This window comes from Arvicola amphibius, chromosome 4 (assembly GCF_903992535.2).
Source record: "Arvicola amphibius chromosome 4, mArvAmp1.2, whole genome shotgun sequence".
NCBI classification, from domain to species: Eukaryota; Metazoa; Chordata; class Mammalia; order Rodentia; family Cricetidae; genus Arvicola; species Arvicola amphibius.
Window position 1 is genome coordinate 146293380 of NC_052050.1, and position 18560 is coordinate 146311939.

The 18560-nt window shown below is 41.4% G+C and overlaps 1 protein-coding gene across 1 annotated transcript in view; it reads left to right on the forward strand.

Moving 5' to 3' along the window:
* The window catches only part of LOC119811634 (A disintegrin and metallopeptidase domain 3-like), a 38479-nt gene extending 22176 nt beyond the window's left edge, over nucleotides 1-16303 (forward strand). Inside the window, exons 13-21 of the mRNA XM_042054926.1 lie at nucleotides 2197-2295; nucleotides 3666-3861; nucleotides 4289-4376; nucleotides 4612-4789; nucleotides 6729-6815; nucleotides 8327-8441; nucleotides 11513-11678; nucleotides 15112-15212; nucleotides 15930-16303. Coding sequence (XP_041910860.1) covers nucleotides 2197-2295; nucleotides 3666-3861; nucleotides 4289-4376; nucleotides 4612-4789; nucleotides 6729-6815; nucleotides 8327-8441; nucleotides 11513-11678; nucleotides 15112-15212; nucleotides 15930-16303 — 1404 coding nt within the window. The remainder of the gene's footprint in view (nucleotides 1-2196; nucleotides 2296-3665; nucleotides 3862-4288; nucleotides 4377-4611; nucleotides 4790-6728; nucleotides 6816-8326; nucleotides 8442-11512; nucleotides 11679-15111; nucleotides 15213-15929) is intronic.
* Nucleotides 16304-18560: the final 2257 nt, after the last annotated feature.

The following is an 18560-nucleotide window of genomic DNA, read 5'->3' on the forward strand; positions in this document are numbered from 1 at the left end:
AGAAAACATCATATTGAGTGAAGTAACCCAGACCCAGAAAGACAAATATCATATGTACTCGCTCATAAATGGCTTTTAGACATAAAGCAAAGAAAACCAGCCTACAATTCATAATCCCAGAGAACCTAGACAACAAAGAGGACGCTAAGAGAGACAAACATGGATCTAATCTATATGGAAAGTAGAAAATGACAAGATCTCCTGAGTCAATTGGGAGCATGGGAACCCTGGGAGAGGGTAGAAGGGAAGGGGAGAGGAAGGGAGGAAGCGGAGAAAAATATATAGCTCAATAAAAACAATAAAAATAAAGAAAACATAAAAAAGAAGTCTGACAGACAGTACATGAATTAAGTGGTCAATGTTATTATGGCTGATTGTGGCAAACACTGAAATCCTGGGCCGTGTGAGAAGATGGAAGAGCCCACACCAGTTCTGTGATATTTCGACCAAGAATGGATAACCTGAATCTAGACATGATCCAACAAGAACAGATCTATGTCGCTGGGCAGTTGACAGAGATACTGGGCTGTAGTCTTCATGTGGAGTCAAGAACACAGCATTCAGGGAACAGCCGAGGAAGCTGTTCTTGACTGATAAAGAATAGAGAGACGCATACTAAAGTCTATGTGTGACCCTCAGCTGAGCCTTTGGGACAACTGGTGAGGCTGGATGACAATCAAATCCCAGAGCTGAATTCCTGATTTGGCTGGCTGTGAATTATACAAGAGAGTCCTTGGTGATGATGGCACAACCTACTCCAAAGTGGCTCAGAAAACAGTTGGTTTTGTTCTGTACTTGAAATTTTTCTTTGAGTTTGAAATTGTCTGAACATTTTAAAAAATTAAATTAAATTACCTATGGAAGTGTAAACACCCCAAAAGTAGCATATTTTAAAATAATCTATTAGTTGCTATTGTAGTACCAGCCTTCCTGTGTAGGAAGCATCCTAGAAGATAAGGAAGTATGGATTAAAGACAATTACATGATACCGATCTACAGGGACTGGAATAATCAAGGGAGTTCAGGAAATGCATATGAGTATTTTTTCTTTCTGTCCTCCAGGATAATGGGTTTAGTGCATCATACATTAGCTATAAACTAGTCAGACGGTTTTATGACAGCCACCCCACCATGTTTTCCATCACCCGGATTATTTTCCGTACTGCAGCTTTTAATAAATGGAAGCTTTTAGAGTCAGGATGACTTTTTTTTCCCTGTATGGATATCTAATTATTTGGGGTAATTGGTTGAAAAGACTATCTTTTCCAAATTAACATATCCCGTCGCCTTTAGGAAGAATCAATTAATCATGTCCTTTATAATTTTAACATATTCTGAAATAGTACATACTTTTGAATATGAATTGCATAGCGTGTTTTCTTTTTTTTCTTATTCCCTGAACGAAGTTTTTTCCTCCTCATGGCTCCTGGTGAAGAGAGAGCAACCAGGACAAATGCCATAGTTGTTGGAGAGGAAGTGAGAAGCGGGGGTGGGGGTGGGGGTAAGAGTGTGATCAGGGTCTCTGTGGTGATCTCAGGAGAAAAGGCAAGGCAGGGACTGCCAGGAGCAGGACTGGAGAACTTGAACACTCAGGGGTGGCTCTTGCCTCCCAGATAGGTCCCAGTTGTCAAGTGCCTGTCCCTGGTGTGTTTTGAGAAGGGTAAACACTGGATTGGCTTATATGAGCTCCACAAAGGAGGTATTTGGACTATGTACTCTGATTTGGTCGGCTTGAATGTACAAACTGTTGTCAAATGTGGCTGCAGCCATGTGGCTTATTTAAAGAAATTGGCAACACACACACACACACACACACACACACACACACACCAAACAAACACCCGAAGATGAAAACACACAGGAGCCCTGGCCTAGCCTAGACCCACAAGATAAAGTGAAACACCGCCAGCCCCTCCCCCCCCCCACGCTTCCATCCCATGGTTGGGGCTATGGAGGCAGTGGCTGCACGTGTCTGTGTTAACCTGGCTGGTGGGAGGGCTTGCCATGAACACGGGTGTGTAGCGCACTCTGCAGTGACGAACGGTCTGTTGTTGGCAGGGCTGGGGACTCTCAGGGGACGTTTGTAAACCAGTGAAGGTCCATTGAGCATCCCCCAGCTGGACTCGGAAAAGAGATAAAAATTTTATATCTGATCTCTAACGCCTATATTTACCTGGATTATTCTTTCTTCTCTAGGATTGTACTCATAAAAAGTGCTGTAACCCTAAGGATTGTACTCTGATAAAGCCTGCAGACTGTGGGACAGGGTCATGCTGCGACAAAAAGACATGCAAGGTGAGTCTCAGACACAGAGATGGCCTTTCGGGAGGTCTGGCACGAGTGCACTTCCTTCCTAGTTACATGGTTTTCATTTGTTTTCTCTTTGGAGAGCTTTCTTTTGGTCTAAGTCTTTAACGTTAGACTATGACCGTTTGAAACACATTCCTTTCCCCCAAGGAAAGGTGTCATTTCCCCCTGGGGTAGACAGTAATGGTATTTTCTAATCTCTGCTGTGTCCTCACTTTCAGCCTGTGGGTCACTTCTTCACCTCTGCTTTTCCTCACGTTTCAATCTGTCCCACAGACATCTCCAGCTGTGCTCGGCAGGACCATCCAAAATGGCTGGGCCACGAATTTTTCTTAGTCATGCCTGAACGTAGTTCTTTATGATCAAGTCAATGTATAACAAAAGTGAGAACTAACAAGGTCTGTCTGACAAAACAGCCAGAGTAAATCCCATTCTAAAAACCATTAAAAAAAAAAAGGGACCAGGGCAGGTGATGCAGCAGATAAGACATGGGAGCCTGCCCCTGGCAGGGTGTCTTCTCTGAGAACTGATGGTTAGAGCCAGAGGTTGTCCGTTTTCAAGGTGCCTGAATGGAAGGGTCCACGCAGGGCATCCACACCCGACAATAGACCTTGTACTTAGCCTTTCTTAAACTTTTATCTCTAAGTCGGGCCCTTCCATAAAACCCATCATTCTGGAGTGAGAATTCGGAGTGCTGGTCATCAGGGAAGGCCTCATGGAGAAGAGCTAAATAGGTTGAATGAGTCCAACCTCATTTTGTCAGCTGTGATTAACCAGAAGGAGAACTCTCCTCAAGTGGAGAAGGCCCTAGTCTCTTCTTTGTGTTCTTGCAAATAGTCGAGCTTCTCCCAGACCTTGTCCGAAGCCGAGAGATTTGATCCCAGCGTTTTCCTTTTGTTTAGACACAGCTGTACATGCAAAGCTATAATGGACATCAATAGGACCAGATGCTTTACCCACAGGTCCTAGTGATAAAGATGTTTGTAACCAGCACTTCAACACTCTTACAGGCCACTCTGAAAACAACTAGCATCATATTATAATGATGTTCCCTGGTATATAGACAAGAAAAGATGATGAATCTTTGAGTTGCAGTAAGACAGTGAGTGGTCTTTGTTCTGTGTGTCTTTGGGGAGCCCGTTTTTCCTGACGGTCCGCAAACAAGCTCTGTCCCTATGTTGCAGATAAACTTCACTGCATCTTTCTCTTTCTTTCCCTAAAAAAAAAAAAAAAAAAAACACCCTGATTTTTAAGCCATATGGCATGATCTTTCAAAGGAGTAGAGAAATCTTGCCTAACTTCCAGGAAGAGGAGAACTGAGTCACCCTGGCAACAGTAGTCTGTTCTTTGTCTCTCAGATAGCAGAAAGGGGGCGCCCATGTAGGAAAAGCAAAGACCTGTGTGATTTCCCTGAGTTCTGCAACGGATTCTCCGAGTACTGCGTTCCCGACACAATAGCTGCCGACCTAGAACCCTGCAACAACAAGACTGCCTTTTGCTTTGGTGGGATCTGCCGCGACCTGGATAGGCAGTGCATGGATTTATTTGGGAAACGTATGAGATGTTCCTTGTCTTTGTTTGTTTGTTTGTTTTTGAATTGCTGTTATTTTAAAGTCACTCATCTATCCTGTAGCCTTATTATAAAGTATTGATTTACACCCATATTTAAAATTAAATCAAAGCAAATCCTTTCCATGTCAAAAAGAAAAAGACTATAACGTTGAAGCCGCATAGGATGTGAGAGTCAGGGTTGAGGTCACTGGTGGGAGAAGTGTAGAGTGTTAGCGTTGGCTTTGATGAGAGAGTGGTTTTTTCAACAATTTTCCTTAACACAATACAGTGGGTATATTCTTGCCCACTGCTCCCATTTACATTTCAAGACATTGACTATCTCAGTATAAATATCCTATACTTTTAAGTATTGTAAATTACTTTTTGGCTTTTAGCATGAGAAACTTGAAATTCTTTTCATTTTTTTCAGATGCGAAGGGTCCTAATTATTTGTGTATGCAAGAAGTGAACAGTCAAAATGACAAATTTGGAAACTGCCACGGACGCTGTAATTATAGGTACACACTCAACAAATTGTACCTTTTCCAGGTGTGGTGTGTGCAGTGCAAAGAGATGCGCCTAGTGTTTGCAGGCAGGACGCGTGTTGCCTGTCATTATAGAGACATATTCTCAGCGACTTGCTATTATAATCTGCCTGAAGGTTTTGCATTATCCTTACATATTGAATTATTATTGAACTAATGGATATGACAGTTAAGTGACAATATGCCAATTTTCTGCCTTATATGCCAGTGCTTTATTTTGTGGGAAAGTGGCTTGTTACTGGAACCATGAAGAAATCGTGCCAACACAAAAATATGATCTCCAGTATACTTACATTGGGGACCAAGTGTGCATATCCGCACACTCAAGACATTCCGGGCGTGATGACACCTACGTCTTTGATGGTACCATTTGTGGTGGTGGCAAGGTAAATACACTTTTACTTGACATTTACACAGTCTATGTTTATAATGGATTGATGAGTGTGAACATACATATGCATGAGTGTGTAATATTTAAGTGCATACACAATTTCCCTGGCTTTACTGGTATATAACTTAAAAAAAGGAGTAACAATATCCACTTGTTTGTGTGTTATCCAGTAATTAATCTTTAAAAGGAAAATCTGAGTTGCTATTGGTCAAAGAAACTTTTTGTTTTCTTAATATTTTTCTTAGGAATTTGGCTATGATACTTAAACTTGTTTTCTCACACTGGACTATCTAAACTTACTTCTTAGGCTAGGATCTGTCCTGCAATAATTTATATAAACCACAAACAAAAAGCCAAAAAAACATACTTAAAAAATTACAACAAATGTCACCAAAATGTCAGGTTGTCAGAATAATGTGACTAACATCAAAGGAGATGAAAGAGTCAAGTGCTTAGTCAAAGATAATTATTTTATTATTAACTAATAAAGTAAATCATGTAACTTTCAATTTTCATGATATGCTAACACTCCCAAACACAGTATTTTTATAAAAGTAATTTCCTTTTTATAAGATACAATAATAAAACAGAAGGTTCAAGTGTCATTTTTTTCTTTCTGATTAAAATTCCCCAATGTCAAACAAAGTGTTCAGATAGGTAATTGGGCCTTAAAGCAGAAGTATAGGCAGAGGCTGCTCCAGAAAAACTGAGATGTGTCTGAGTATCCCCACAAGACTTTATTTTATTCAGCAAAGGAACCTCAAATGGCTGAGAAACACTTAAAGAAATGTTCAGCATCTCTAGCCATCAGGGAAATGCAAATCAAAATGACTCTGATTCTCTTACACCTGTCAGAATGATAAGATCCAAAACACAAGTGACTGCTCATGGTGGAGAGGATGTGGCTCAAGGGCAACACTCCTTCATTGCCAGTGGGAGTGCAAACTTGTGCAGCCATTTTGGAAGTCAGTGTGGGTGTTTTCTTAGAAAACTAGGTATCAGCCTACCACAAGCTCCAGCTATACTGAAATAATCACACAGAAACTGTATTAATTAAATCACTGCTTGGCCAATTACACTTTGCTAGGTATTTTTTTTTTTTTTTTAGATAAGTGCCTATAATAGAAACGTTAAGCTAAAGCAAGCAGCAGTTAACTCACTTGCCATCATCTGACTAAGGAAAGGTGTAAAACCAGTAACAGAATGAGACACCTCCAGCCTATCACATCTGGTGTTTCTTTTCTCTTCCTTCCATGTTGACCTAGAAAAGTCCCCCTGTCCTTCTTCCCTGCAGCTTCCAAGTCACTTCTGGTTCACAAATTTCACCTTTTGCTAACATTAAACTTTTCATTTAATTGTGCCTCAGTTTATCTCTTTAAAAAAGACCACTTATCCCACATGAAACATTCCAACAGATCATCTGAGCGAAGTCAGCCGCTCCCCTTAGAAAATGCACCAAAAGACATTCAAATTCAGTTCGGCTATTACAGCTTCCTAACCTGCGAGATAGGTCTATACAGTCCCGAATGCATAGATGATTTAAACTGATCTCTGGAGGAACTCTACAGCACTCCAGGTTAGAACAGAAGGCGAGAGAGTGTCTTCAGCAGTGGGAAGAATACGAGCAACGAGCTCTGCTCTTAGCACAAGTCGGCTGCGTTCATTTTCATGCCAAGTCATTATTGTGTGTGTGGATAGCCCTGTTGCTTCAAGGAAAAGAAGCTGCATCTCATTTTCAAAATGCAAACCGCATGAAGTCTGTGGGCACACCCTTTCTTAGAATGACGAGAAGCTGTGAAACGCAAATCCACCCTTATGCAAATGCTATCCCTGTACACAATTTTGTAGCAAATGTAATTTTTCAGCCGGACTTTGTATTTGAAGTTCCTGCTGTTGCTTAATTTTCGCATTTTTCGCCTTGGTATTCTTTTCAGGCTTGCATCAGAGGGCAATGCTTGCGTGTGCATGCCTACAGAGGGAATCTGGAGTGTGACTCAGAGGTGAAGTGCCAAGGACAAGGGGTCTGTAGCCATTTCGTGTTTTCATTTAGTGCGAGCATTTCAGTTCACATGAAATAAACCTTTCCCAGAGTAACCAGGTTCAGAATTCTTGGATGTGAAAATTCCCTTTCGAAAACTGCCACTAACTAAGGAGAGCAGACTGTACTATTTACGCAGATGTACGTGATTTGTGCACACCATGTGACCGTGACAGGCCCACTGAGCAGATAAGGTTTGAATGGTACACAAAGATAGAGCGTGAAACATTGTCCCAATGTTGGATTATTAACATGTAAGTGTGTTATCAAGCACCATATGTATGGGCTACCTCCACACATCCACGAGCTTTCTGGGAATGTAGGTGCTCACACACTTCGTTTATTTTAATATACTCCTGACTTCTCATCTGGCATTTAAGAAACCAGAGTATCCGATCTACTCAGATTAGGTTTATCTTTCAATGACCTCAGTTAATTTCCTCACCCATGTCTTCTATGCGGCCCTTGCTAATTCACACTGACAGCCTTTCAGAGAACGTGCAACCAGTAGGAATACTGTAAAAAAACAAACAAACAAACAGAAAAACAAACAACCCCCCCCCCCCAAAAACAAAAAACCCAGTTGCCATTGTACGTTCAAATTACTCAATTTCCCCAAATTATAAGCAATGAAATGCAAGGGGCAGAACATAGGTAATATTTTCTCTTTAAGAACTACTGGGACTTCCGTGCCCACACAACATGCGCAAGAGCATGAGAGCCGATGTCTCCTCATATTCTGGCGAGGCTGTAATCTCTTCCAACGTGCTGATTGCATTGTTAAGGGCACGGCTTCAGTCGTTAGTGGTTCAGTTCCACCTGTCAAACCTACCCCTGGCAGTTCAACCTCCCCAGCTGTTGGGAAATTATATGGTGAGCCATGGGAAGTCGGACGTTTTGGCATCTTGCATTTGCTTAAAATGTGCCAGCAAGGTGTCTTCCTCAAAACCTGGGCTTTTTGTAGCAATAGAATTGGAATTCACCTAGGTTAACTCACTTTTCACTTTCTGTGGGGCTGACGCTGGAGTTGCTCCTGGGCAATTGACGCTCCTTTTATTTTCGCAAGAGTCTTTCTAGCTTTGTGGATGAGCTAATATTCGCCTCTGGTCCACTGTCTCCTTCAAGGGGTTTTCTTTCATTTTCCATAGAAGTTTTTTTCCCCATCATAGCTGTCTTTTAAGTCTAAATTAATAATGAATTGTAATTGCCACCAATTTATATTCTCTAATGTCATAGCAGCTCTAACTAGTCAATTCAATTACATCGAGAACATTATAACTTCTATTTAGAAAGATGACGAACAAAAGATAGGATTTAAAAAGCATAATGTAAGCATATTTATTGGATCATTACTAGTTTTACTTTCATATTAAAACTGCTTAACTTAAACCACAATAGTTGATTAATTCACGCATCCTATTTATGCATAATAAACTACAGGCATATGTATATAAACCCTTGGGTTGCTCAGTTTTCATTTGGATCTGGCTTTAGGTTTGCAACAATCTAAACAACTGCCATTGCGAAGCTGGCTTTTCACCTCCAGAGTGTGACATGACACCTTCATCTCCGGGAGGGAGCTTAGATGACGGATTTTGGCTGCCCATGGGTAAGTGTCCAGAGTAGGGTCCGCAGGTATAAAGTATACACCATCTCCGCTGGTTGTTGTGGCCACTGAAGATTTGACTTTTAAGAAGTACAACAGAGAAGGTGGTATATCTCCTTTGCTTGACTTTATTTAGATTTACAGAACCGTGTGAGGCTATTTCCAGTCTAAACTAGAAGTGTGAATATCTAACAAACCTCATTAAGGGATATTAATGACCAGTGATTTCCATCTCCTGTTAATTTAGTTTTCATTGTTGATGTTAATTTGTGCATTTTTCTCTTCTCTGGGATTTGCTGCTATGAGACCATCAGTTATCTGTGTTTTTGTTGCTGTAGCCAACTTCTTTGGGTTGGAGATTCCTTCTAGTATTTTGTGTAGGGCTGGGTTTGTGGCTAGGTATTGGTTAAATTTGGTTTTGTCATGGAATATCTTGTTTTGTCCTTCTATGGTGATTGAAAGTTTTGCTGGGTATAGTAGTCTGGGCTGGCATCCGTAGTCTCTTAATGTCTGCATAATGCTTGACCACGACCTTCTGGCTTTCATTGTCTCCAATGACAAGCCAGGTGTAATTTTGATAGGTCTGCCTTTATATGTTACTTGGCCTTTTCCTTTGCAGCTTTTGATATTTTTTCTTTATTCATACAGTTAGAATTCTATACTATTATATACAGTTGCTGTCTGGAATCAAGTATACCAATGTATCCATTTTATTTATAATTAACTATGTATACATATAGTTAACTTACTTATAGTAGTTTACTATAGGAGCTTGGTGCAAAAGAAGTAATAGGGACGGTTCAGGAAAACTGTTAAAATGCATTCCCTCAACTCAGTAAGGTAGGCTTTTTCTTAGTAGATGAACGAAAGAAAGATTTATTTTCTTAATTTAATTATTTAGTTGAAATAATTATGGTAATTAAATTTATGTATGTTGTAAATGTTCTATATTATAGTTTTAGCATTCTAATCTATTAATTTGTTTTCATCTGTGTGATCTTCACTTAATTTATGTCAGTTTCATTTCTAGATTTAGCAAATCAAACATTTTTCCTCACTGATTTTAGTTTTCTTCAATTCTTAGGTATGCAAGGCTATAGATATCTAGATTAAGAAATTTTAGATCTGTAAGACTTTAAATACCAAAGTACTTACGATTTTTAATGTATCATGTTTTTCAAAAATTTGTGTAGAGTGTGTGTATGTGTGTTTGCACATGCACTCATGTGTGTGCACATGCCTGTGAACATTGGTGCATAGACCAGAGCAGGACATTTGGCACAGTCCTTTGTTATTCTCCCACTTATTGTTTGAGACGGGGACTGTCACTGAACCTGGAATGCTCCCCTTTGGCTAGGCTCACTGGCGAGAGAGCTCCCGAGACGTGCATGTCTCCCTTTACCAGGGCTGGGTCACCTTCTTTTTAACTTGGTTTCTTTTTATTGAGACCAGCTGAATCCAAGAAGCACCGAGTGCTGGGAGATTGACTGATCACATACAGGTGGAGTACAAGTAACCATAGTTACAGTGAGTTCGTGAGTGTTCGGTGGTTTGGAGGCAGGTCTTGGTGTGGGTGTCCTTTTTTGGCTAGGAACCCAACAGCCACTTACATCCCAGCACCTTGACTTCATTGATCCTCCTTTGTTTTGACTCTCCTCCTCCTCCTCCTTTTGTATTGTTTCCTTGGGAGTTTATCTAATGCACTCTCATCAGAATCCATTACTACGGAATTAGTAGTATGATTTTCACACCCGGATTTTGTCATGTTTTCTTGTAATTCTATTTTGAGACTTAGGCATCTGAGTTTAGGTCATTGATTGGAATTTTTTAATCACCCACATTATTTTAGTTGCCACTTTTACAATGTTCCTGTATTACTAGGTTTCAGTACTGGTTCTTTCTCAAATTGAGGGATAGCTCTATAACTAAGCCTTCAGGGTCCCAGGCAAGATTTCTAATACAACTCGGAGCAGACTTTTAAAAAAAGATTTATTTCTTATGTATATACAGTGTTCTGCCTGCATATACACCTGATCTCTTTACAGATAGATGTGAGCCATCATATAGCTTTCGGGAATCGAACTCAGGATTCTCCAGCCCCATCAGAGTGGAATATTAACTACAGAAATAGCCACAACTATTTAGACATGCCTAGTAACAAAGATACAAAGATACAGTAAAAGTCAGTTAAATATAAACAATCTCCTACCCATCTCCACTAACTTGTGGCGGGGGGATAAAAGTACAAAGATAATATGGTACACACTAAGATGCAAGTAACTAAGGGAAAGATTTTGAAGAAATGAATCAAGACTATGGGTTATTATTTAAACAAAGAAAAAATAGAGGAAGGACAAGTAAACAAGAGGGAGCGAGTTATTGTTAGAGTAACTGGAGCTCTGGAATCATTAACCACAGGAAAAATGTAACCAGGGGAAGAGATGGAGAGAAGAGTCCGAAGTCTGTAAAAGAGAGAAAGAGTCTGAGCTGTGGGCAAGGGTGTAGCTGCACGGATGTAGTTGAAAAGGCTCAGAAATGGACCATGTGTGGCACAACAGACTGATTTTTTTTTTTTTTTTTTTTTTTTGGTTTTTCGAGACAGAGTTTCTCTGTGGCTTTGGAGCCTGTCCTGGAACTAGCTCTTGTAGACCAGGCTGGTCTCGAACTCCCAGAGATCTGCCCGCCTCTGCCTCCCGAGTGCTAGGATTAAGGGCGTGCGCCACCACCGCCTGGCAACAGACTGATTTTTAAAGCTAAAGATAATTTAATTCAAGGATGAAGATTTTTGAAGCAACAAAATAAAACAAAAGTAAAGTAAAAACAAATTCAGCTCCAGGCAGCATCCTTTTCTGGCCAGCGTTGTTCGTCTCTCTGCTTTAAGAGACCAAACAGTTCCACGCCAAAGGATCCTCAGATCCATATACCACACATAAAGATTAATTCAAAAAGAACTAACAGTATATAAAAGTAAAACCGAGAAGTCATAGAGAACCAAACAAAGTAACCCAAACCACTCCCTGGTCTGCGTCGATGACTGTTTTTGAGAAACCTAAATGAGACTTTCCCATTTTCAGATAGGAGCACACCTTTGATTGTCAAGCGGCGTGATGGCCGATATAAGAAGGGACTTTTGATCAGTTTCTATGTTTTCCTGCCTTTCCTCATCATGTTTGCCATCATGGTTGTTAGGCAGAATATCTCAAAGGGATTCTCGCACAAGGAAGAGGCTGTAAGTGGAGGGTAAGTACGCGTGTTGGTATTGAAAATGCACTATGCAAGAATTTGAACCAAGCTATGTAATGTATGTATGGCTTTTTGGATGAATGGTTGATTGCACGAATCGCTAGAATGACTGAGCAAGGGGTTTTCAGGATATAGCAAAGTCTGTTTCCATCTTCTGATGGGCACCTTTTCATGTCCTGTTGTGCCAAAGACAATGGGAGCAACTCAGTCAATCTTCAGGACCTTTCAAATGAAAATCCTCCTGAGCTGTAATTGATTTAGAAGGCTCTGCTGGTTTCCCAGGCAACCTAAGTGTCCTCACACTGCAAACCATTTTTGCACATAGTGGGATCAGTAGAGACAAATCGGAAGCAGATCTGCGAATTAGAATACGCAGAAGGCAAGAAAAGCCAGAGCGCAGAGCAAGGCTGCTCCAGAGTGTGCAAGCAATTCATACCACTTGTGTGTATCTAGGTCGCAATTACGGTGTTGCGCAGCTTTTGTCTCAGCCATAATATCAGTGCAAGCCACACTTGGTTTAGTGGGCTTTCAGGGAAGGCAGGGTGACGAAACAAGGGTCCCCGCTATAGGCAAACAATGATGATTAATCCCCAATACCATCCCTAGTTCTCAGATCAGGCAGGAGGTGGCAGCAGCTAGTTATATTTAGGGCAATGTTCCCGATGGTTTATGTAGACATCTATCAAGGAACCAAATTGTTTCCGAGCCACCAAATTACATGACAATTGGCATAAAGATTCCTGTGCTGTTGGAAGATTTTGGGAAAATCTGGATAATTGCTGGAAATTTTGATTGTTGGGAGAAGTACCACAGAAAGGAATCATGGTTTAAAAAAAAACATAGCAAAACCATGTTGAAGCAGATAAGATTTACAAATATAGGTGGCTTCCTGGTTAGCAAGAGGCCAAATTGAAAGGGGGCTAAGGCACAGAAGTGTGCCCCTCAGCACTCCATGGATGGTGATTGTTGTGTCCACCCTTGACTGGCATTGGTGCCAATCTTTCTCTTTTCCTTTTCAAATAGATTATCAAACATATATCCACACTCACAACCCTATAGGTCATATTCTTGACACGGAGCAGCAAAGAATTATCCAAAAATTACTTAAGGTCACCTACATTCTACTTGAGTTGATGATCCCTAGTTAGTTGCTCGAACCGGAAGCCACCATAGGTGGCCCAGGAGAACCTTGACCACTATAATGGCATGCCTAGTATATTATCCTAGTGTGTTATAAGGGATCAAGAGGCTCTCTAATTCCACTAATGTTGTTAAATGTAGCTGAAAGATCTTATTGGAAGCCTCATTAATGAGGGTAAATCCATCTAAATAATTATGTATAGTTACTTGGTAGAAACAAAACTGGAGAGGAGTAAGAATTTGTGAGATATATATATATATATATATATATCTAACAACTGCTTTGATGATGGGTATTTTACTATCTCATCAATTTCCATGTAGACAAGATGGAGGGAACAATAGTTTAGACTGTTAGTCCAAATCCAAAGCTATATAAACTGAAACCATCCAATGTAAACGAGCAAATAAGTAACAACCCAGAATTTGAAAGTTAGGATTTGGAAAAACCAAACACTGGACTGTCTGTCTCATCGTTGGCTATCACCTGCAAAAATGGTATTTGATACACAGCAATTGATCATTTAATACAAATCTGGCTTGTTGCAATTTTTTGTGATTGTTCTTCCTTAATGACAATGTTATATAATCTTAAAAACAATCCTATCCTATCTCTTTTGTACAGATCGATTTCCGAAGGCAGCAACCAGTCATAGAGTCAAAGGTGATTGCAGGCATCAAGTTGCCAAGAAAATGTTGTAACTATACTCTGTGAACAAGGCCTCAGTGTGGGTCCACAGCTGCTTTTGGATTTCCTCACGCAGCTTCCTACATGCTAGTGTCACAGGCTGCAACAAGGCCAGCAGAAAGCGTTTGGTCTTTGTCTTGTTTTACATTGGAAAGCTTCGATGTAAACCGCCAGTAATCCGATGTTTAAGGGAAATCTCTTTAAAGGAATTTTCTGTATTTTCTTAAAAAGTATTTACAAACAAACACACCCCTTCGTTTAGTCTAGTTTGCAAAGGTACAGGAGGTTGTCCTTCAACATTTCCATATTTTTCTTCATCACCGAGGCTCGATGGGAACTGCTATCTAGATTTAAAAATGAGGAAGTAGATGCAGGAAGTTGTAACAGTGCCCCGTGCCTACGGAATGTCAGCAAATTGTGTAGCTGTAGTTTAAGGCATGCCTCTCAAGTTGAAACTGTCAGAACCAACTTCACAGGTGTACCTCAAAATCTACCTGGAAACAAGGGGATAAGTGCACACCTTGCCAACCAGAAAGACAATTCTTTATCATAAGACAAGATAAAAGAGAGATCCATATATATTTAACAAAATTTTTACTCATTTTTGTAAAATTAAAGATATTTTATATACTACACCTGAACAAGTAGAAAAATTCCAAAGCTCAACAAAGCATTACCTCAAACATCCATCCAGTTTCCTGTCTTCCATTCATTTGCATCTGACTCTGATAGCTAAGTTAATGGGTTGCTGTATCCTCATCTGTCACTAAACATTGGGGTGAGAGAGTGGGGGACACACCAAGACTGAAAAAATTCTTATTTAAAATTGTAAACATCTCAGCAAAATCCCATTGCCCATATCCTGGCAACATGCTCAAACCAGAAACCCAGGTGACATCAGAGGTAGTGGTAGAGGCGGCTACAGTCAGTGCGTACTCTGTAGGCACACAGCCGGCAGAATTACCTGGGTGCACGTTTTCAAGGGTAGCTTTTAACACATGAATACCCCAGAAGAGCGCCTGAGCCAGGTTGCTTGGTTACTGGCAAGGATGATAGTGTCACTGACAGAAGTGGAAGTCAGGCAGCAGGGGGATTACTAAAACCAAGAGAAGGAAAGCTCAGCAGGGTCCTTGGAGGCCACATCTCTTACTCTGAATAAAAGGCCAGACTCAATGTACCATTGAAAATTCAAACTTCTGCTTTAAATGCTCGAAGCTGCTTATGTCACGTTATTTTATTTTGTGAATAGCGTACTGTGGTAGGGGCAGAAGTGTAGATGCTACCCTAGCGTTTCAGACTAGGGGTGGCAAGGATAGTGCACCGAGAAATTTTGAAGGTGGATGTATTTCCTTAAGAAAAAACTGGTAAACTGGGTGGTGCACACCTTTAATCCCAGCACTCCAGGGAGGCAGAGGCAGGTGGATCTTTATGAGTTGGAGGCCAGCCTGGTCTACAGAACAAGTTGCAGGACAGCCAGGATTACACAGAGAAACCCAGAAACCCTGCCTTGAAAAACAAAACAAAACAAAATAAAAAAAAAAAACCAGAAAAGAAAGAAAAAGAAAAGAAAAACACTGATAAAATAATGTTTGTGGACGTCAGGAAGCCAGCGTCACTACCACCACCAAACGACAAGCCAAAATCAACAAATGAGAGCCAACAGAGTAGAAAGAATGACATAAACAAGATAGAAAATTGTTTAAGTATTGAAATTTATAGGCCCTCTCAGTATCCAAAGTTTGCTCTCTTGTTACTCCTCTAGAAGTGGATTTCTGAGTTTACGAATACCGAGAGAGAAAATATACTAAGACAAAGCCCAAGCTAATCATAAGTTTGAGGGTGTCATGATAAGAGCCTTAATTTAGCCACATGTGAATGGGGGTGTAGTCAAACTATTTATGAAGTGGTAAGAGCAGGATTTGACCAGACGTGGTATTTATTTTATACATTTCTTGGTGTAAAATAGCCTGTTGTCCACACAGTAAAGGTATGAAAAAGGTAAGTCTGGATCACAGAGAAAAAGAAAAAAAAAGTGTTGGGTGCTGACAGGTGGGATAGAGTGAGGGCACGTGGCAGTGACATTAAGTTTAGAAAATGCTGCTGAAACGGATAAAGTTCACCTGACAACATACTCTTTCCATATGGCCATTGCAAACTAGTAACATACAAGACAAAACGAACTTGGGAAAAAAAAAAAAAACAAAAACCTTGGCTTTACAAATTTTGTGGATCTCAAACAGAGAAGGCCAGAGTACAGTCATGGGCTTATCTTGTTAATTCATTGTTAGTTATTAAGTTTCTATACCGAGAATTGCATAGTATAAATTGGGTAGCTTTTTAATAATGATGAGAATTTTCTAATGCCGAGAATAATGGTGAGAATTAAGCTCGCCTACCTCCTGTGTGTTTTCTTACAACAGCTGTTCTGCACCATCAAGACACAGTGGAAGAGGACACCACCAAGAAACTCACCCGTACGTGGTCTGGTCCGAGAACAAGAAGAGCCAGCCTGTCTCTCTTCCTTTGGCTTACAGATTTCAGTTCTACATACCTCCAAATAAAACCTATGGCTGAAAGTATGCAGACTTGTGTCTGTGGCTTCTTCCCTCGGAGCCAGGGAGATGAGCACTTAGCATTCCACTCTACTGCTCCTCCCTCCCAAGTGCCCAAAGCCAAGAGCCAGCAAGCGCCACAACCTATTTCTCTCCCTCACTCCGCTGCTCTGTCGTGTGAAGTTGCAGATGCCCAGAGAGAGATCCCCTGGGTGGGAGCTCTTCCTGTGGGTCCCAAATAGTCACTATTTTTATTTTTTTAAAGGAATGTCCTAGACTGAGTTCCTGATTAGAGGTATTGATAATGGCCCTATGGCCCCTTGGAAATTGGAATTAGGATATTACTTGTTATTTGCTGCTGTGGGGCTATTTCTGAATTGAAGCATTCCTCCTAATGGGAAGGAACTAGGGCCATAAAACTCACGAGAAGCAGATGACACAGGAACTCTCTTTGGGCAGTTGTTAAGGCTCAGAGGCCCCTCCCTGTGCTTCTCTTCAGCTGCCTGTAAGCCAGGCAAGGAATTCTAGAGATGTATCTTTTCATGAGAGTCACGACCAAGCTCACATAGCCTTCTGGCTGATGCATCTGCCTTGGTCCTGCGAGTAACCCCAATAAACTAGTCTTGGGTTGAGTTGTGTGTGAGTTGAAATTTTGTTCCTAAGGTGTGGTAAGCCTGGACTCTGCCGCATCCTCTCTGAAGCTGAGCTTTCTGGCTGTGATTTTCAGCCTTCATGGCCCTAACTCCCCTCCTGGTTTAGGCTGAGGGTACCTCTGCACACCTTGACCCTTATACCCGAGTTAGTGTGCTGTTCATCACTATCAAGGTCGGTCATGGTGATCAAGCCTTTGCCTAAAGCAAAGACGATCCAAGCTTCATCGCAGAGACCCAAATACTCTTTTTTTTTTTTTTCAAATGCCTTCAACTATAATGGATAAATGGGGAACATCCACACAACTCAGTATTAGTCCGCCTTTAAAACAACAGATCACAAATATCACTATAAAATGGTGATCATATAAAAAACAGTCATATATAAAATCATATATAAAATAGTCATTATGCTAAAATGTCACTCAGAAAGACCATGTCACACGTGTAAAGGCAAGAATTAGTTTACAGCTAGCAAACTGTTTTAGGGCTCCTGGTGACTGAAGAAATGATGGTGGGGGGAAGTCTCTCAGACTCAGTGTTTAGCTGGTGGTTTGCTGCAGCAATACAAGCCCTGAGATAGTCACCGTTAACAGAACACACTTAAGTTGCATTATAAGATAGTCTTCCCTTCCCTCTACCAATCATAAGCGAGCACAGTAAGAAAGAAAGACCAGAGAGGAGCGCTTTATGCTTTGATTGCCTTGCCAAGATCAAGTTCTATTTACTCATTTGTCACATTGATAATTAATAGGTGCCATTTCTAGCTTGCTTTCTGTCTTCCATCACAATACAAGAAAAAATGCCAGATAATTGGAGAGAACAAAAATAACCAAGCACAACAAGTTCTGTTTGTGTGTACTTTTGTGCCTCCTGCGAGGGCCTGGAGGAGAAGCTGGCGTCTGTTCTATGCCAGGTGGAAGCCCTGAGAGCCTTGGACGAGCCTTTGTGGGCGTCTCCCACACCGCCCACGTGCCCCTCGGCTGCCAACGGTCTTGGGCTCCGCTGTGCTTTCTGCACTCCGATCTGGCCATGCCTCTGCTCTTCATACTCGCCGAGTTTGCCATGCTGTTAGCCAGCGTCGGTAAGGCCCTGCAAGCCTCACACTCCTTCCGTTTTGCTTTCCCATAACTGAGAGAGGACCACTGTGCTCCTGGATTCCTAGTGATGCCCTTCCTCCATCTTGCCCCACCCCATCCCCATCCCGGCCCAGCCAGGTGAACCCAGGATAATCATGGTGGCTTCTGCTCTGTCTTTATGTCTGGACCAACAAGAGGAAATCTGACTAGTCTTCCAAGGTCCCCAAATTCTGGGAAGGGAGGTCGCAGGTGCCTGTGCACCACCATCCCCGTCCCAGACCCCTGAGAGACACCTGCCTTGGCATGATTCTGAGGAGGAGCAGGGAGGCAGGGTTGAACGTTGTCTATATTTTATCTATATCTACATCATTTTTAATGGGGTGTTAGAACGTCACCGGAAGTTGTGCATTGAGAAAGAGAGTGGGTTTAGAGCAAGCAAGTTTATTAACCACGTTAGGGCTCAGGCACTGAGCAACGCTGGCTGGAGTGGTACTATTGTGGATTGGGGAAATAAACCAAAGCAAACAAAATTAAAAGCCCCAAACAACAAAATCCACATTCTTGCTGCAGATTCAGAAGGAATATGGCTGCAAGTCACCGTGCCAAGGAAGATAGACCTGCCGGAGGGCGGAGTTCCGGGAGAGAAGGTCAGTACCGGTTTTCTGCTCATGCCTCAAGCCTGAGGGTGGCCTTTCGTTGACCTATGCATTGGTCCTAAGCACCCTCATCCTCTCCTCTCCTGTACCACTTCCCTTTCCCATTTCCTTTTA